General features: G+C 42.3%; 1 protein-coding gene across 5 annotated transcripts; it reads left to right on the forward strand.

The window, feature by feature from the left end:
- Window positions 1-2591: 2591 nt before the first annotated feature.
- Window positions 2592-20107, forward strand: MFAP5 (microfibril associated protein 5). 5 transcript variants are annotated; one of them, XM_005570044.5, is made up of 10 exons: window positions 2592-2656; window positions 3178-3237; window positions 4389-4424; window positions 10024-10068; window positions 10410-10442; window positions 11470-11505; window positions 14043-14072; window positions 15470-15557; window positions 16481-16554; window positions 17855-20107. In XM_005570044.5, exons 2-10 carry the CDS (start codon window positions 3180-3182, stop codon window positions 17965-17967), a joined length of 513 nt encoding a protein of 170 aa, XP_005570101.2. In that variant the 5' UTR covers window positions 2592-2656; window positions 3178-3179; the 3' UTR covers window positions 17968-20107. The 5 variants fall into 5 exon arrangements, with proteins under 5 accessions (XP_005570101.2, XP_073862383.1, XP_045220676.1 ...); XM_074006282.1 differs by lacking the exon at window positions 16481-16554; XM_045364741.3 differs by lacking the exon at window positions 11470-11505.
- The last annotated feature ends 670 nt before the right edge of the window (window positions 20108-20777 follow it).

Here is a 20777-nt window from a genome sequence, read left to right on the forward strand (position 1 = left end):
CAGGGAACTATAGTAGAAAAAAGGGCCCACCATAGTTGCCATAAAAAAATTAACCAACCTTGGCCAGGCGCGGTGGCTCACACCTGTAATCCCAGTACTTTGGGAGGCTGAGGGGAGCAGATAACTTGAGGTCAGGAGTTTGAGACCAGCCTGGCCAACATGACGAAACCCCCTCTCTACTAACAATACAAAAATTAGCTGGGCGTGGTGGCGGGTGCCTGTCATCCCAGTTACTAAGGAGGCTGAGGCAGGAAAATCACTTGAACCCAGGAGGCGAAGGTTGCAGTGAGCCAAGTTCACGCCACTACACTCCAGCTTGGGCAACAGAGCGAGACTCCGTCTCCCAAAAAAAAAAAAAAAAAAGAAAAGAAAAGAAACTAACCAACCTTGAAACAAACTGCGTTCTCAAAAGTCTCTAAAACTCAACAACATATTGTTGTCCTGCTCTTCTACCAGTTCCTGCCTCACTACCTCTCCTTTCCTTCTAGGATGCTACTTCCTTCCTGTTCTCTTCTTCAGCCCTGCTCTGAACATTCTGTTCCTGTTTTCACTGCCCCAACTCCAGACTACCTCCCACAACCCCAGGAGAACACCCCCTCCCACTGCCTGGGGAGGCTCTCCCAAACTATAGCCTCTAGCCAGGCCAGCACATTGAGGTCATTGCTCTCCCTGCCAAATGACTGGCCTGAGTTCAGTGTCTCCATCTGTCTGAGCTTCATGGAAAACTTGACTGTTGCTCTAGGCTCTTCATTCTATGTCCTGCCTTAGCTATGTCCTGCTTTGCATCTGCCTTTTTGTTTCTTCTCCCCACACCCTTTTCTTTCCCTGACTCTCCTCAGACTAGAATCACATCTGTTTTCTAGCCTCAGCCCCCTCACTGTGGAGCAGATGGAAGAAGAACAAGTTCTGGGGCAGGAAGATCAGGAAGAGCTGGGCGTAGCACTCGGATTGTTCTGCGGACTGACCAGATTCCATGTATCTTAGAGATGTAGCATTTACAGCTCCCTCAGAGGTCCCAGAGGTGCTTACAAAGTGCGATTTGCTTATTTCTGTGTCCACTGCTCTTTCTTCCTCTCAACTAGACTCCTTCTTTCCTTCCTTCCTGCCTTCCATCATACCCCCCTTTTTTTTTCTTCTAGTCTGTAATTTATTATTACTATCTGCTCTCTCTCTCCCTGCACTTTTCTCTAATTTATTTCATCAGGGAGATATATAATGTGGACTAAAGGAACTAACAGATAACCTGAAACTTACATATTTCTATGGCATACAAGGTCCACCATTCCTCTGACTTGAGTTTCTGTAATTCACGTTTGCTCTTGAATTCAAAGCGGGAATGTTTTAGTGGTTGAACCACCAGAGTCTCTATGAATAAGAGCAAATACAAAGTCTTTAAAATTCCTGGATCAAGCCTGAGCAACATAGCAAAATCCTGTCTCTACAAAAAAATAAACATAAATTCACCTGGCATGGTGGCATGCACCTGTAGTCCCAGAGACTTAGGAGGCTGAGGCAGGAGGATCCCTTGAGCCCGGGTCAAGCCTGCAGGGAACTGTGATCATGCCACTATACTCCAGCCTGGGTGACAGAGCAAGACCCTATCTTAAAAAAAAAAAAAAAAAAAAAAAGATTCCTGGATCAGAGAAAGTGTTATCTACACATTACATGATCTAAGGAAAAATATTGGTAGAAAATAAGGCAAGCATAATAACCTTGTCTTTCAATTTTCTTTGGGTATCTGAGTGCATTTTATCCTTAAGATCCCAGAAACCCAGATTCTTAGTTAAGCTCAAACAAAGCCAAAAGACAAAGTAAGGCTGGCACCCCTTTCACGGAGCTTCTCTACATTTGAAAATGATTTAGAGAGTTCTGAAAATTTCCTCAACTTTTTATAACCCCAAGATAGCCAGCGTTCCTCTTGGACAAAACTCATATGGCATCTGTGCTTGCTTGGTGGTGAGAATACATAGGATATCCCCAAGGGAAAAAACCACGAAGAGTCTAAACGTGTAGGTCAAGAAAGAGGCAAAACAAAGTGAGAAAGTGGGATGCAGGAATGATTCAAATATGAAAGATAGGAAGGCTGAGGGAGGAGAATCGCTTGAACTCAGGAGGCAAAGGTTGCAGTGAGCCAAGATTGAATCATTGCACTCCAGCCTGGGTGACAGGAGCAAAACTCTGTCTGAAAAAAAAAAAAGAAGCCAGGGAGAGAGAGAAATAGCATCTATAATGTGCATTAAAACACACCGAGGAGGAGATGGAACTTTTCGGTAAGAAGGAACCCAAGGAAAAAAGGAGCGCTGGGACCAGAAAGTAGGCAGATGGAAGAAAGGCAATACATGAGCTGGTTCCAGCTCTTCCAGGGAGCAGCAAGAGCTCTCACCAGTGTGGTCATAACATTCGGAATGAGGGCGTGAGCAACTGCCAATTCCCATCTCCCTTCTCATTCCAGCCTCATTGTAACACTCATTCTACGCCTAGCCTGGCTTTCTTGCTCTCCCTCATCTCATTGTTTCAGAGGAGGCCAAATCTGAAGTCCTTTCCAGGGAGTGGCTCTGTTCGTCTTATTCTCCAGCCAAAGTAGGAACAGCGTAAGAGGAGAGAGACACATTCAGCAGCCAAAGGACTCGGTGGAAAGAGCAGAACACCATAGACAGTGAGTTGTTTGATTACCTAAAACCCTAAAGAGGCAGAGGGAATGTGGGTATGTCTGTGTGTGTGTGAAAGGGCTGGAGAGGGGCAACGGGGAGCGTCACTGAACTTAGACTTGAGCAGACCTCCCAAATAACCATGGAATTCCAATGAAGGAGATGCCAAGATGAGCAGATGATATGAAAAAGACATGCAGATGAGAAAGGAAGATTCCACATCAGGGATGAAAGAGGCCAAGGGGTAGGGCCAAGTATGGACCATGCAAAATGTAAAATTTCCTCTGACTTGGTAGAAGAGAATAATACAAGCAAGAATAATGGTACGTGACCAAAGAATAGATTTGAGGGAGAAATGAATGTTGGGTGAAAGGTAAGAAAAGAGAGAGAGGGTTTGAGTCATAAGGGAAAATGGAGACAGTTCTGGGAAGACAAAGAGACAGGGACCTCGGAGGCACCTTTCCCTGGCGCTGAAATGCTGATGTGCCTCTGAGCATCACATTCTCTGCTATGCCCGCCACCCCTATAGATATGTCGCTCTTGGGACCCAAGGTGCTGCTGTTTCTTGCTGCATTCATCATCCCCTCTGGTGAGTCCTTTATTCTTTGCTCCCTGAACCCTCAGCTCCTCAGCTATACATGTGCGTGGCAGGAGATGGGATGGAATGAGGTTGAAGAGGAATAGCAGTAGAGATGCTTGATATTGAGCTCTGGAATTCCTAGTAGAAGAAAAGAACAGATTTTGTGTTAAGGAAAAAGGTCAGGAATGTGACTAGACTTCAGACTAGGGGAAAGCCTCCCGAGAATTATGAAACTAAAGTGCAACGAAGATACACAAAAATGCACATTAACCACCCAAAGAGGGTTGAATAAACAAACTGCAAAGCAAACAAGAAGCTGATATACAAATGCATACACAAACACAGAGGGACTACCTAGAAAGAAACTGGACCTGGACTGGGCATGGTGGGCTCACACCTGTACTCCTAGCACTCTGGGAGACTGAGTGGGGAGGATCACTGAGACCAACCTGGGCAACATAGTGAGACGAGTTAACCTTGTCTCCATTTAAAAAAAAAAAAAGAAAGAAAGAAACTGGACCAAATTTAAATCTTGAAGAAGAACAGTGAGAATACATACACTATTACCATCATACACGCGGGTATATTCACAGGCATGTGAAAAATATGTGCCACACTGACACAAGAAAAAAGTGATCTTCCCAGATTTCCCAGAATCTGGCTAGAAGATTGGCCACAGAAAGTGAATTTTAGGCTGTAAAGATGTCCTACTCTATTTTTTTTTTCTCCCTCTTCCGATACAGATTGAGAAAAATCATTCTTCTGTCTTGTTCACTAGCATAGCTAGAGGGGAAGCCGTGGGGCTAGAAGAGCAGGAAACACTAGAAGGGCTGCCAGGTCTATCAGTGGAGCTGGACTTCATTCCTGGCCAGGAATGAGGGCAAGAGGGCAGCAGGGCTTTGTTCTCAGGAACTTTTTAAATTTTATTTTACCAAACAAATGCACAGCAGTGAAGGAACTTGTCTTTCTGAAATGTTTCTATTCCTACTGGTTTTGTTCATGGCACTAATGGTCTCAGTAATTTTATATTGAGCTATATAGGATAAGTCACAGAGGTAAAGTATAACCATTTCTCCATGATTTTCTGATTTGTCTCATAAAAGGGTTATGAGGTATAGAGTTGCAGTCACTCACATCTCTTTTCTCTTCCTTTGCTATAGACTGGATACCCCTGGGGGTCAATAGTCAACGAGGAGGTAGGTGAACCCTTGGATAGGGGCTCTGTTGGGGTTCTTATCAGGAAAATTTAGGTAAACAGAGTTAAAAAAATCCTTCCTGCTTATCTACCGCTGCCAAAAAAAAAAAAAAAAAAAAAAAAATTCCTACAACAGAGAGATGCGTTGCCAAAGTGTGAGAAATAGGATCAACTTCACCAGTTTCCACAATCCTATTATCCCATTCATAAAAGTTTCTTGTGTGTGTGTGTTTAAACTACTGAAACACCTTCCCAAGACCTCCTCTATGCCCATTTCTGTTTTCACTCTTCTCTACACATCTCCTATCTTACTCAGAAAATGCTCACTAGTCCTTACAAAAAGCATTCCTTAATCCATGTAACTGTGGAAAAATGAAAGACCGGGTAAGAAGTCATCTTATACCCATAATCCCACCACTTTGGGAGGCTGAGGCAGGAGGATCGCTTGAGCCCAGGAGTTTGAGACCAACCAGGGCAACATAGGGAGACCTCATCTCTAGGAAAAAGAAAAAAAAAATTAGCCTGGCATGGTGGCGCATGCCTGTGGTTCTAGCTACTTAGGAGGCTGAGGCATGAGAATTGCTTGAACCCAGGAGGCTGAGGTTGCAGTGAGCCATGATCATACCATTGCACTCCAGCCTGGGAAACAGAGTGGGACTGACTCAAAAAAAAAAAAAAAAAAAATAGAAAAAAGAAGTCATGTCAGTATGTCAGTACTAAGTGAGATTGTGGCATAACCGGGCAAAACCCAAAAGGTATTTTTTGGTTTTTCTGGTTTTTCTGCTTTTTAGGTATTTTTTGCTCACACCATTCTCCGTAGCAAAAATCCCAAAAGTTGTGACTCCTAAAGGACTACTTTCTTCAACTTCATGAAGAAAACTCCATTCTGCCTCAAGGCATTCAACATAATTATAATTTATCTCTTCATTTCTCCCATCCCAGGAGAGTTAGAGGACAGAGCGCTCCAGTATGTAACCTATTAAAGGGATCATGAAATCAACTTAGTGGGTCACAACTGGTATTAGTTTTTTAAATGAATTAAGATAGACCAAAACAAATATACCAGGATGCATTGCATGTGTTTTACAAGAGTAAAGTATTATTTCATACACATTTAATAAAACTTCTCTTAGTTTTCCATATGTATACACCAGGGTACCGTATAATATATTTTTCTTGCAGTGGGTCCTGGTGCAGAAGACAAAAATACAAAAATTTTTTCTGTTATTGGTAAAAATATCTGAATCCCAGAGTTTCTGAATCTAGATCTGAATCTAGGAAAAAAGGGCAGGAATGTGACTAGACTTCAGACTAGGGGAAAGGCCTCTGGAGATTTCAGCACCAGCAAAACTGAAAATCGGAATCCATTTTTCTGGGCTGATTAGGAACCAGTCCTGTGTTATGACTTTAGATGCTTTTCTTGCAGACATATCATAAGGTACAATGAATTGTCTTGCCTGTAATACCAAGCACTTTGGGAGGCTGAGGTGGGAGGATCACTTGAGGCCATGAGTTTGAGATCAGCCTGGGCAACAGAGTGAGACCCTCCCTTTTTGTTTTTTTGAAACGAAGTTTCACTCTTGTTGCCCAGGCTGTAGTGCAATTGCGCAATCTCGGCTCACTGCAACCTCCACCTCCCACGTACAAGTGATTCTCCTGTCTCAGCCTCCCAAGTAGCTGGGATTACAGGCATGCGCCACCACGCCTAGCTAATTTTTTGCATTTAGTAGAGACAGGGTTTCACCATGTTGGTCAGGCTGGTCACAAACTCCTGACCTCAGGTGATCTGCCCTCCTCGGCCCCCCAAAGTGCTGGGATTACAGATTTGAGCCACTGCTTACAGCCTGAGACCCTGTCTCTTAAAAAAAAAAAAAAAAAAAAAAGCCAGGTGTGGTGGTTTGCCAGTTGTCCTAGCTACTCAGGAGGCTGAGGTGGAAGGATCACTTGAGCCTGGCAGTTTGAGGCTGCAAATGAGCTATTATGGCACCACCGTACTGGCAACAGAGTGAGAGTTTCTCTCAAAAAAAGAAAAGGAAAAGAAAATATGTTAATTTTTTTTTTTCAGAGAGAACTTCATGAATACTAGATAAAGCATTTATATGGTGATAGCTCTTGAAACAGTTGGTTAAACTGAGGTATACGCAGAAAAACTGTACTCTGTCCTGAAATCCCAGAGACAGCTAGGATACATTCTCAAGCCCTCTGTTCTCCCATTGCTTTGCGGCTGTTTCTGTGAGTGGCTGGACTGGAATGTAGCTAGGCCTCTGGAGAAAGGGAACCAGGAAGGATTGGGCTACACCCAGGAGAGACTCCTCTTGCAGTCTCTGGAATGATTCAGGTTAGCGGTTTTTCAGATATTCTGTGGGACTGGAAGAGACTTGGATTCCTTTTATTAAAGATTGTTCTTCCAATCAATGACGTCCAGCTAAAAAAAAGAGTGTTCTGAAAGAAGAAATACTATAATGAGTGTGAAAGGTTAAGAGGCTTTTTTGTCAAGGCCGATGACTTTTTTTTTTTTTCTTTTTTTTGAAAGAGAGTCTCCCTCTGTTCCAAGCTGGAGTGCAGTGGCAAGATCTTAGCTCACTGCAACCTCCGCCTCCTGGGTTCAATTCATTCTCCTGCCTCAGCCTCCTTAGTAATTTGGACTACAGGCATGCACCACTCATGCCCGGTTAATTTTTGTATTTTTAGTGGAGATGGGGTTTCTCCATGTTGGCCAGGCTGGTCTCGAACTCCTGACCTCAAGTGATTCACATGCCTTGGTCTCCCAAAATGCTGGGATTACAGGCATAAGCCATGAAGCCTAGCCAAACCTGATGAATTTCTATCTGTAATTTAGAAAAAAGGATGGGGTGGGCAAGGGGAACTCCTATGAAATGCTTTATTTGTATTTCACCTTTTAAACAATCATCCATAACTCTGACATGCTTTATAAAAATATTTGTTCCCATCAGATTTACATCTGACGTTTATTTTTATTTTTATTTTATTTTTATTTATTTATTTTTTTTTGAGACGGAGTCTCGCTCTGTCGCCCAGGCTGGAGTGCAGTGGCCGGATCTCAGCTCACTGCAAGCTCCGCCTCCCGGGTTCACGCCATTCTCCTGCCTCAGCCTCCCGAGTAGCTGGGACTACAGGCGCCCGCCACCTCGCCCGGCTAGTTTTTTGTGTTTTTTAGTGGAGACGGGGTTTCACCATGTTAGCCCATGTTGGGATGGTTTCGATCTCCTGACCTCGTGATCCGCCCGTCTCGGCCTCCCAAAGTGCTGGGATTACAGGCTTGAGCCACCGCGCCCGGCCCATCTGATGTTTATTAATAGAATCCGAAGTTAAAAAAAAAAGTCAGGCCGGGCATGGTGGCTCATGCCTGTAATCTCAGCACTTTGGGAGGCCAAGGTGGTTGGATCACCTGCGGTCAGGAACTCAAGACCAGCCTGGCCAACATGTTGAAACCCCGTCTCTACTAACTCAGGAGGCTGAGGCAGGAGAATCACTTGAATCTGGGAGGCGGAGGTTGCCGCGAGCCGAGATCATGCCTCATGCCACCACTGCCCTCCAGCCTGGGTGATAGGGCGAGAGACTGTGTCTCAAAAAAAAAAAAAAAAAAAAAAAAAAAGTCAAAGTAAACTATGTGAATTTGCTGACCCCTAGTGGGTAGAATGGATTATGAATATAAACTATTTACATTGAAGGGTAATTGCTGATGCAATGTTTGCTTAATATTTATTTATTTTTTAATTATTTTTTTGAGATGGGGTTTCTCTCTTATCGCCCAGGCTGGAGTGCAATGGCACGATCTCGGCTCACTGCAACCTCTGCCTCCAGGGTTCAAGCGATTCTCCTGCCTCAGCCTCCAGAGTAGCTAGGATTACAGGCGTGCACCACCACGCCAGGCTAATTTTTGTATTTTTAGTAGATCACCATGTTGGCCAGGTTAGTTTTGAATTCCTGACCTCAGGTGATCTGCCTGCCTGGGCCTCCCAGTATGCTAGGATTACAGGTGTGAGCCGCTGCACCAGGCCTGTTTGCTAAATATTTAAATGTTGTTTGCTAAGAGAGTAAATTTCAGGTGCTCTTATTATACACATACAAAAAAGGAAACTAATGAGGATATGGATATGTTAATTTGCTTGACTGTAGTAACCATTTCACTTTATACATGTCTATCAAAATGTCACGGTGGATACTATAAACACATACAATAAAATTTATATGTAAATTTAAAAATAAAAGTAAATGTTAATGCTGCTTTGTTATTTTGCTTTATAAAGTAGAGAACACTGGTTTTAGGAAGTGCTATTATTTACAGTTTCAGAAACAGTTTTCTCAGTTTATCCTAATATAATAGATTCCACCTTCAGACCTGGACCATTTTTATTTCTTTTCCTCTGACTTTACTTTCCGATAATCAAATGCAAACCATTCTGTACTTATATTGACATTTTCCCTCCCCATTTTCACCTCACTTCTCAATGAGCATCAGAAAACCATCAACATGGCCGGGCCTGGTGGCTCACGCCTGTAATTCCAGCACTTTGGGAGGCCAAGGCAGGTGGATCGCAAGGTCAGGAGTTTGAGACCAGCCTGGCCAACATGGTGAAACCCCGTCTCTACTAAAAATACAAAAATTAGCTGGGCGTGGTGGCAGGCGCCTGTAATCCCAGCTACTCAGGAGACTGAGGCAGAGAATTGCTTGAACCTGGGAGGCGGAGGTTGCAGTGAGCCGAGATCACGCGCCACTGCACTCCAGCCTGGGCGACAGAGTGAGACTCTGTCTCAAAAAAAAAAAAAAAAAAAAAAAAAAAAAAAAAATATATATATATATATATATATATATATATATGTATATATTAGCCAGGCATGGTGGTGTGTGCCTGTAATCCCAGCTACTTGGGAAGTTGAGGTACGAAAATTGCTTGAACCTGGGAGGCGGAGGTTGCAGTGAGCCGAGACTGGCCACTGCACTTCAGCCTGGGTGACAGAGCGAGATTCTTTTTTTTTTTTTTTTTGAGACGGATTCTCGCTGTGTCTCCCAGGCTGGAGTGCAGTGGCATGATCTCGGCTCACTGCAAGCTCCGCCTCCCGGGTTCACGCGCCATTCTCCCACCTCAGCCTCCCAAGTAGCTGAGACTACAGGCGCCCGCCACCACGCCCGGCTAGTTTTTTGTATTTTTAGTAGAGACGGGGTTTCACCATGTTAGCCAGGATAGTCTCGATCTCCTGACCTCGTGATCCACCCGCCTCGGCCTCCCAAAGTGCTGGGATTACAGGCTTGAGCCACCGCGCCCGGCCGAGATTCTTAAAAAAAATAAAAAAATCAGTACTACCTTTTATAAACACTCATAAGCATATCAGCAAATTTATACCCAATTATATCAGAATCATGAATGTCAAAATCACAATGCCTTTGGTATAGCCGATTTCATTTTAAATAAGTATTGAAAAGAGGTCATCAATCGTTTGTCATTGTAAGCAATCAAGGAAAAACATTTGTGGGATACTCAACTCCGCTGGGCACTATGCTTCACAATTTAAGTTATTGGAAGTGGAAGGGTGGCAGGGAGACAATCTCAGAAATTGTTTTCTAATTTTCTTTTCAGACGATGTGACTCAAACGACTCCAGAAACATTCACAGAAGATCCTAGTAAGCTATGCCTTTTTTGTTTGTTTATGTGCTGTTTTATTAGGGATAGATAGATTGAAGGCCATGTCTATATATAGAAAAAGAAAGACTTCAAAAGGGTTGGTGGGTGCTCTGAGCTCATGCAGAGCTCTGTTGCCACCTTAGATGCCAGCATCTCTTTACACACGCCCAATCTTATTCTCTCTTCCATTTCTTTCTGTGATAGTCCCTCAACTGCCCGAGTCCACATACTTTCTCTTCGGCCTTTCTTTCCTCCTTTGAGATCATCATCCCTTTATCCTGCTTTCCTTAGCTACTTTTCCTGACTGCATTTTTTCATTCCTTGTTATGTGTCTTTGCAGATCTGGTCAATGATCCTGCTACAGATGAAACAGGTAAGTTTTACTGTAGTTAAAAAAACGGCATAGTTCTTATTAATATTAATTTTATTAATAAGAATTATTATATATAATAATATAAAAATATATTATATATTTTTATATAATATATAAAATATAAAATTAATTATTAATAATATTAATAAAATAATATTAATATTTATTCCAGCCTTGAATTCATTCTGTGCTTTTGTCTTTGCTTTTGTTTTTTGTTGTTTGTTTTTGAGAGGGAGTCTCACTCTGTTGCCCAGGTTGGAATGTAGTGGCACAATTTCGGCTCATGGCCACCACCACTTCCTGGGTTCAAGGGTTCAAGTGATTCTCCTGCCGTGGCCTCCTGAGTAGCTGGGATTCCAGGCACCTGCCATCACGCCTGACTAATTTTTGTATTTTTAGTAGAGAAGGGATTTCACCATGTTGGCCCAGCTGGTCTTGAACTCCTGGCCTCGGCCTCCCAAAGCGCTGGGATTACAGGCGGGAGCTGCCGCGTCCGGCCTGCTTTTATCTTTGGATACTGAGGTTGTGAGAGTGTTGTTCAGTGACAGTGCTGATTTTTTTTTTTTTTGAGACAGAGTCTAGCTCTGTAGCCCAGGCTGGAATGCAGCAGCACAACCTCAGCTCACAGCAAGCTCTATCTCCTGTGTTCAAGTGATTCTCCTGCCTCAGCCTCCTGAATAGCTGGGATTACAGGCGCCTGCCATCACGCTGATTTTTGTATTTTTAGTAGAGAAGGGGTTTCGCTATATTCACCAGGCTCGTCTTGAACTCCTGACCTCAAGTCATCCACCTGCCTCAGCCTCCCAAAATTCTGAGATTACAGGTGTGAGCCACTGCAAGCCACCCAGGACTAATATTCTTTAAACAAACTATAATTATTTCCATTAATTCTATTCCCTTATACATAAAACACAAAGCCAGACATAGTCTTCCTCTTGCCACAGTATCTCCATTCTCCCTTTTCTTACTCTGCCTTGCGTTTGCAATTTGAAGCCCTCCTCATACCTGCTGTTTTGTGCCTTTTCAGTTTTGGCTGATATTGCACCTTCCACAGATGACTTGGGTGAGTTCAGATCTGGGATCCCTGGGCCATCAGAGCCATTCTAGGTTTTCCCCAGAGCCCATTCTGGATGGTGTGCAATTGCTGAAGGATCCTAAATAGACAGGATGACAGTTTATGGAGCACATATTTCCAGTAGTTCAATTCAAATTAATAACATTGTTGAACACCCAGTGAACAGGAACTGTGCTAATCTTTCTCTCAAAATTTCAAGACTTGATGGGTAAAGGCAAGACAAAAGTATAAACACGTTTTGGAGGATAAAGGGTAGAAGAAGCAATGCTTCGACTGAATTTTTTTTTTTTTTGAGACGCAGTCTTGCACTTGTCGCCCAGGCTGCAGTGCAACGGCATGATCTCGGCTCACTGCAACCTCCGCCTCCTGGGTTCAAGTGATTCTCCTGCCTCACACCCTAGTAGCTGGAATTATAGGCACCCACCACCATGCCTGGCTAATTTTTTGTAGTTTTAGTAGAGATGGGGTTTCGCCATGTTGGCCAGCAGGTCTTGAATTTCTGACCTCAGGTGATCCTCCTGCCTCAGCCTCCCAAAGTGCTGGGATTACAGACGGCTAGATTATTTTTTAACAAGACACAGGAGTTCTTGACTAGGTTCAGTGCTGGGGGTGAGAAAAGGCTTTTTCTGGAGGGCACATTTGACTAAGCTGCTTCCTGAAAGACAAGTAGAAATGAACTAAGTTAATAGAAGAGGGAAGAGCTTTTAGATAAGGAAAATAATACAAATCAAAAGGTGTAGGGTGGACAGGAAAACCAACCAGAGAGACGTTCATTTAAGGGAAGATTATAATTAGATTTGTGCATTGGAAGGATCACACCCCACCTCCAAACCCCCTACTGTATTCCCAGGGCAGTGTGGAAAACTGATTTGACCGTGATCTATCGCCTGGAACTGGGAAAACCAGTGGGGCCACTGTTGCAGTGTTCCCAATAAAAGATGCTGGCCTGAATCAAGGTAGAGATAGTGAGAATTAAATGATGTGAGCTATAAGGGAGAGGGGATTGTTGAGATGACATCCAGTTTTCTTTTTCTTTTTTTCTCGCTCTGTCACCCAGGCTAGAGCGTGGTAGTGCGATCTCGGTTTATTACAACCTCCACCTCCCGGGTTCAAGCGATTCTCCTGCCTCAGCCTCCCTAGTAGCTGGGATTACAGGCGCCCACAATCACGCCTGGCTAATTTTTTTGTATTTTTAGTGGAGACGGGGTTTCACCATGTTGGCCAGGCTGGTCTTGAACTCCTGACCTCAGATGGTCCACCCACCTTCGCCTCCCAAAGTGCTGGGATTACAGGCATGAGCCACCACGCTCAGCCATGACATCCTGTTTTCTAGATGTGGCTGTTGGGTGGATAGTGGTCTCAGTCACTGAAGAACAACTAGAATTAGTGAAGGGAAAGATAATTAAGTCAGTTTGAGATACACTGAATGTGAAAGATCTTTGAAATATTCAAGAACTCTTCCATAAAAAGGCAGTTGGATTTATAGGTCTGGAGCTTAGGGCAGAGATGAGATTGGAAATATAGGCTTGGAAATTATCAGCATATAGACCTGCATTGAAACCATGGGATAGATGAGATCTCATAACACAGGTCCTAGTATTCTATTTGCAACACTTCCAGTGACATTTTCCCTGGTAACTCCCCTGACTAGTCTATTCATCTAACCCCTTGACTTATTCTTTATTCTGTGAATAAGGCCCACATTAAATTTGCCCCTAGTTTAGGATGACCCTCATTATTCTTTTTTAATTTTTATTATATTATTGTTTTTTTGAAATGTAGTCTCCCTCTGCCACCTAGGCTGGAGTGCAATGGTACAAACTTGGCTCACTGCAGCCTCTGCCTCCCAGGTTCAAGCGATTCTCCTGCCTCAGCCTCCTGAGTAGCTGGGATTATAGGTGCACATCACCACACCCAACTAATTTTTGTATTTTTAGTAGAGAAGGGGTTTCACCATGTTGGCCAGGCTGGTCTCGAACTCCTGACCTCAAATGATCTATCTGCCTCAGCCTCCCAAAGTGCTGGGATTACAGGTATGAGCCATTGTGCCCAGCTGACCCTCATTATTCTTTGGCAACAACTTTTATCAAAATAATTTATGATGATGTGTCTAATCTACAGAAAATAAATTTTCCCTTTAAGGAAGAGCTTATACAGGATAATAATCTTTTCTCTACTTAGCTCTAGGAAGAAGCTCCTCTAAGCATATAACTCTTTGCCTTGTGTTCCTACTAAATTTGCTTCTTGTCAACAATACAGAGATATTCACAACACAATGAATTTCTCAACTCTTCAGGAAGGAAAGGAGAAAGGAAAAAAAACCCCATCCTACCTCCTAATCTCTTCAATTTCGTGGAGCAAATCAGCTCAATGAAAGTTTTCTTTTAGAAGTTGCTAAGAGTTATTAATTCATTTGCTACCTATTTATGGGCATTCCAAGCAGGTCCTAAGTGAGGCAGCGTGGCAGTTACAGAGGTAGTAACTTCTAGAATTGGTAATAATGGAATAAAATTTCTGCCTTTCAGCCTCCCTTGGTGAAAAAAATACCACTGCAGGTATGATTGTTGCTTGCATGTCTTCTTTCTTCCTGTGGATTCTTTACCTCCTTGTTCTTTGGAGGTTACTTGGCACATCTTCTAGTTTACTTCCAATTATTTCTCAGAGTATTAGTGTTCTTCACTCCCTTACTCCTTTTTTTAAAAAAATGAGCGCCCGTCATAAAAGTCATGGGGAAAGAATGGAACAAATATTACATGGTCCCCAAATGGCCCTCTCCCTAAAGTACCTTGTACTTTACATGGTGGTTAGTGGATTAGGAAGTGACATCAATTTAACTTCGAGGACTCCATATTACCATAGAGGTCATGGTTAAAATTGTGTTTCCTAATGTACTGATAATTCTGATATATAGCTAGGGTTGAAAACTACTGGAACAGAGAAATAGCAACCTGCCTAAGTAATCTTATTTTTTTCAGAATGGGATTATCAGCATTTCTATTTTATTTTATTTTATTTTACTTTATTTTGTTTTGTTTTGTTTTATTCTATTTCTTCTGAGATGGAGTCTTACTCTGTCACTCCAGGCTGGAGTGCAGTGGCATGATCTTGGTTCACTGCAACCTCCGCCTCCCAGGTTCAAGCGACTCTCCCACCTCAGCCTCCCAAGTAGCTGAGATTACAGGCGCCCGCCACGACTCCTGGCTAATTTTTGTATTTTTAGTAGAGACGGGGTTTTACCATGTTGGCCAGGCTGGTCTCGAACTCCTGACCTCAGGTGATCTGCCTGCCTCGTCTAGTCCCCCCAAAGTGCTGGAATTACAGGCATGAGCCACCACGCCCAGCCTATTTTATATTTTATAATGGATAATCCTAGAAAGACTTTTTTTTCCTAGAAGTACTTTCAGAGATTATTTTATCTTTTTTTTTTTTTTTTTTTTTTTTTAACGGAGTCTTGCTCTGTCACCCAGGCTGGAGTGCAGTGGCACGATCTTGGCTCACTGCAAGCTCTGCCTCCTGGGTTCACGCCATTCTCCTGCCTCAGCCTCCCGAGTAGCTGGGACTACAGGCACCCGCCACCACGCCTGGCTAATTTTTTGTATTTTTAGTAGAGATGGGGTTTCACTGTGTTAGCCAGGATGGTCTCGATCTCCTGACCTCGTGATCCACCCGCCTTGACCTCCCAAAGTGCTGGGATTACAGGCGTGAGCCAACGCGCCTGGCCTATTTTATCCACTTCTAGTTCCAAGTAGGGAAGCACCAAAACTTCATTTAGTCAATTCCCTCTTGCTGTGTTTTTGGTGAGCAGGAAGGATGTAGCCCAATTTATAATGATTCTCTGCAGAGATTACTCTGTATTTTTTTCCTACTTTATCTATTCTTCCCAATTCCTTTAATACTTTGTTTATGCTACTTTTATTTGGACCTCTTTATTTTTTGTGTTGGGCTTCTTCAGAGTGCTGGGATGAGAAATTTACTTGCACAAGGCTCTACTCTGTGCATCGGCCGGTTAAACAATGCATTCATCAGTTATGCTTCACCAGGTAAGGGATCCCAGAATGCCCAAAAAGCATCTTCTATGGTAGTGTTTTTGTGTTGGTAACTAATGAGTACCCACTATGGAACTGCAACCTTTGATGGGGGTCCACGTTTTTAGCACAACCCTCCTAGCTATTTCTGAATGTACCAACTAGAACCTGAAGTCTGGGCTGAGGTATACAAAGAACAGGCAGAGTAATAGAACTTAGAAGGGAAATGAAGGTGAGGGCTGGAGGAAGGAGGGTCATGAGGGAAACACTGGCATACTCAATTTATTACCTGATAGAAGGAGGCTGAAGAAAATGGCCCAGCTCTAAGGTAGAAAGTAGTGGGGAGGAATATTAAGCCTGACCCTAGGTAGACTGTGCAAAGTATCACGAAGAAGAATAATTAAAACAATGGCCTTTGCAACAACTTGGATGGAACTGGAGGCCATTATTCTAAATGAAGTAACTAAACAATGAAAAACCAAATGTTGTATGTTCTCACTTATAAGTGGGAGCTAAGCTATGAGGAGGCAAAAGCATAAGAATGATATAATGGACTTTGGGGACTCAGGGGAAAGCATGGGAGAGGAATGAGGGATAAAGGCTACATATTGGGCAGAGTGTACACTGCTTGGGTGATGGGTGCACCAAAATCTCAGAAATCACCACTAAAGAACTTATCCATGTAACCAAAAACCACCTGTACACCAAAAACTATTGAAATAAAATTTAAAAAATAGAAGAGTAATTAATACCATTCCCTCCCCTATTTTCCAGTGGGGGGCAAAAGTCTGAAATACTTAAGGAAATCCAGTTGGGGAAGAGCAGATAGGGAAAGTGGGGAATACGAGAGTCGAAGAGGCGTCCCAGACCCAGGTTAGTTCTCCTCTCAAGGCTTTCTTCCATCTCCTTCCTTGCCTATGACATTGGGACATCTGCAGTTTACGACGTATGTACATCGTCAACAAGGAGATCTGCTCTCGTCTTGTCTGTAAGGAACACGAAGCTATGAAAGGTAAGATGATGTCTGGATGTTTAATGGAGAGAAGCAGTTATGAGAGGGATAAATAGGGACATGATATTACTATATCCAAAGTCTGGTATTGGGGGAGGGCTTTAGGCTACCCCCTTAGATTCCATCAGTTCCTGCTGGAAGTGATCTCAAATAAACAATCTATGTAAAGCAGTATGCTTGATATACAAACACAACCCTAAGAAAAGTACCCCTAGATCCCTTTTCTACTAGATTGTGACCCCACAGTGTCTCCTATTTGGAGAGCTTTCTGACACTCTGGCTATTTTAAAGATTATTCACTGGGGTTCTAGGGAAAATTTCAAGTCAGCCATTACAGATAATATACTCTGCTAGTCTGCAGCCATGATCATAACTAAAAATAAAACATACACACACACATGCACTAATTTGGAGACAGTAAGGTTTGGATAGGACCTATACATTAAAAAATAGATGGGACATTTAGAAATCAGCTACGTTATAAATAGTTCACCAATTCCAGGAACAATGTAAATTTCCTACTGTAACACTTCAGGTAGAAGGAGGTAGAAAGAAGTTATAGGACCAATTACAAGGGCCCAAAATGTGTGGTTATAGACCATACATGGTGGGAACAAAGATACTCTCACCTTCCCCATGGCCAGCCCCGAGTGATGGCTGTGGTTGGTGACAACACCACAGACAAAGCCATTTCTGACTCAGCAGCGCGCTTTGTGCTGAGTTCCTGAGTAAGAGCTGTAGTTAACTTCGCAGAAGGAAACTTGCTCTGTGCCCCCATTGGCTCTGTGCAGGCCACCTGCAAGGGAAGCACCTTGAGATTGAGGATGAGTATTTGGGACTCTAGGCACTTTCAAGTATCTCAGGGGACTTACTAAAGTTAGCTGTTTGCCCATAGTAAGCACATAAATGTATACTGAATGATTAGACCTCATTTTTCTATTTAATAGATCCATGATTAGAAGAATTGGCAGCTGGATATATAAAGGAAACTAACATTTACTGGTCACCTGTGCTAGGTACTTTGCATACATGATTTCATTTTAATACTCAGAAATATACTGTTGAGGTAGGTATTTTAATACTCATTTTACAGAAAGGGATAGTGAGGTTTATAAAATTTAAGAAACTTTCTAGGAAGTGGCAAATAACTAGAGTAAGTGGCAGAGCTAGTTAAAACCCAGATCTTTTTCTCTCCAACCTTTTCGCTACACCACACTGCAAAGTCTTCTCTATCCGTTAAAACGAGAGTCTTTGTTATCTTCCTGCATTCTCTTCTCATGATGTTCTGCTTCTCTTCCAGATGAACTTTGCCGTCAGATGGCTGGTCTGCCCCCTAGGAGACTCCGTCGCTCCAATTACTTCCGACTTCCTCCCTGTGAAAATGTGGATTTGCAGAGACCTAATGGTCTGTGATCATCGAAAAAGAGGAAAGAAGAAAAAATATGTGGGTGAGAGGAAGGAGGATCTCCTTCTTCTCCAACCATTGACAGCTAACCCTTAGACAGTATTTCTTAAACCAATCCTTTTGCAATGTCCAGCTTTTACCCCCACTGTCTAATTTTTCACCCAAACTGATAACATTTATCTCATTTTTTAGCACTTAAAATACAAAGTCTATATGATTGCATAATTTTGCTGCTTCTCAATATCATAGACACAGTGAATAGATGATGACTATATGGCTTATATACAAACATTCTATGTACAATTTCAAGGGAGACTAAACTTTAGGCTAGTAATCTTTACTATTGAATCTGTCTGATATAGATCTTAGGGTTGTTGAAGAAGCTACCCTTGTCTATTTGGGCTAACCATAGAACTTCATTTATTTTCCTCACAAGAGTTTCCTAGACCAACTCCCCATCATTCACATGTTCCTCTTTACTCTTTAACTATTTTGCTGGCTTGCCCGAAAATTTGCCTGCCAAGTCTTCCTTATAAGATACATCATGGTAACTTTTGTTGTCCTGTAAGATTCTGCAACACAGTCAAGAATTATACAATTCTACTAGCAATACATAAGGACCCAAAAAGTCTTCTGCTAAGCTCAGAGGCTGGGACTAAAGCATGAAGACTATGCCAGGTATAGAACTTGGACTCATAATTCCCTATCCAATTTTTCATGCAGTTGTCCAGTCGGGAAGTAAGGTTGGAAAGTAAGTCTCATTTACTGATTCGTTTATGGGTAGACTGGGGTTAACCCACCACCACAAAGCAAATTAGAGAGCTTAATGTGAAACCATACCATTGGTTGGCATTTCCTTGAGTTGCTACTTCATTCATCCTCCCAACTTACCAGTGCACGGTAGAAGTATTGTGCACATAGCTTTTGGAATATCCTGACTGGGGCCTAAGAAGAGCATTCAGACTTGAATTTTAATAGGCAGACAGAAAGTTTGCCTAATAGTTAATATGAAAGAGTGAAAGAAACACAATATTCAGACAACCCACATTCTTATCCTGGCTCTAGCAGTAACCGTGTAGCCTTGGATAAGTCATTTTCCTTCATTAGGTCCTGGTTTAATTTCCTCATCTTTAAAATGAGAAGGTTACATTTATCTTAGTTCTGCCGGGCACAGTGGCTCATGCCTGTAATCCCAGCATTTTGGGAAGCTGAGGCGGGTGGATCACTTGAGGTCAGGAATTTGAGACCAGCCTGACCAATATGGTGAAACCCCATCTCTACTAAAAATACAAAAATTAGCTAAGCATGGTGGCACGTGCCTGTAATCCCAGCTACTCGGGAGGCTGAGGCAGGAGAATCAATTGAACCTAGGAGGTGGAGGTTGCAGTGAGCCAAGATGGCGCCATTGCACTCTAGCCTGGCTGACAAGAGTAAAAGTCCATCTTAAGAAATATATATATATTATATATATTCTTAGTTCTAAGATTTCCTTTAATTCTGTGATTCTCTGGATTTAAATGCTTTATTCATATTTCTTGAAGCTTAGACAAAGTCTAATTTACAGCAACCATATCTGTTTTATCCTGGTGAGGATAGCAGTCCCTAATGGAATAGAACAAAATCCCATTATAACAATTGAAAAATTATATATCATGAATCCTTCTGTCTGAATAACTCAATAACTTTCTATAAAAGCCAATGGAATTCAAATAGGAGCTAGGAGACAAGTTACATAAGACAGTGGAGGTTGTATTCCTTTTATATTGCTGAGAAAACTAGTTAAATGATCAGATTCTTGCTGTTAAGAAATATTTAGTTTAATGGGATCTGTACAACTGATTAAAAAGAAATGCTACGAAAAGCCCCAAAGCATATAATCTCTATTCCTTATAGTCTCTAGGATTAAATGTACTCATTTAGACAGACATATTAAATGCATGTTTTAGCCACTTCAGAGAAGCCTCATAGGCACAGAGTTTCCAAGATTCATTTTAAGAATATCTTCGTGAACTTGACCCTCCTACTCCACATTGCAACATTTGCATCAGACAGCATTTCAATTCCAGTATTATGTATATTGCAAATTAAACATTTTAAAATATTTGTTTCCAATTTGTTTCTCAAAATAAGATGTCTTTTGTTCTGGTTCTTTTTCACTTTTATGTTTACAAAAAAGGCCTGAATTTATGAACTTTTATTCCACTTTTAAAAATGTGTATCAGCCGGGCGTGGTGGCTCATGCCTGTAATCCCAGCACTTTGGGAGGCTGAGGTGGGTGGATCACCTGAGGTCAGGAGTTCGAGACCAGCCTGCCTAACATGGTGAAACCCCGTCTCTACTAAAAATACAAAAATTAGCCAGGCATGGTGGCGGGTGCCTGTAATCCCAGTTACTTGGGACACTGAGGCAGGAGAATTGCTTGAACCTGGGAGCGGAGGTTGCAGTGAGCTGAGATTATGTCACTGTACTCCAGCCTGGGTGACAGAGCAAGACTGTCTCAAAAAAAAAAAAAATATATATATATATATATATATATATATAGAGAGAGAGAGAGAGAGAGAGCACAATATTGCTCACATGTCTCTTTTCTGCTATCCTCTATTCTTTCCTTCACTCCATAACTTTACCATCAGTTCCCCAACACTCCAAATGTATTTATACTCCTCCCCATGTGGTCCCCTTTTTCTTTTCTGTCCCCTGCAAGTCTGACAATCTTGCTCAGTGAAGTTTCATGCTGTACTCACTTCTCTTCTACATGATCAAATTTCTGTATGTTGCCATTTCTCATTGTTCTTATGTTCTCTACACTTTTAAACTC

Source organism: Macaca fascicularis, chromosome 11 (genome assembly GCF_037993035.2).
Source record: "Macaca fascicularis isolate 582-1 chromosome 11, T2T-MFA8v1.1".
NCBI classification, from domain to species: Eukaryota; Metazoa; Chordata; class Mammalia; order Primates; family Cercopithecidae; genus Macaca; species Macaca fascicularis.

Bases quoted from the DNA above. Each gene is read 5' to 3' on its own strand.
- MFAP5 (XM_005570044.5), top strand. From the start codon at position 3,180: ATGTCGCTCTTGGGACCCAAGGTGCTGCTGTTTCTTGCTGCATTCATC. The intron at 11,506-14,042 runs GTGAGTTCAGAT...TCTGCCTTTCAG, and splicing joins ACCTTCCACAGATGACTTGG to CCTCCCTTGGTGAAAAAAAT. The intron at 15,558-16,480 runs GTAAGGGATCCC...GGACATCTGCAG, and splicing joins CATCAGTTATGCTTCACCAG to TTTACGACGTATGTACATCG.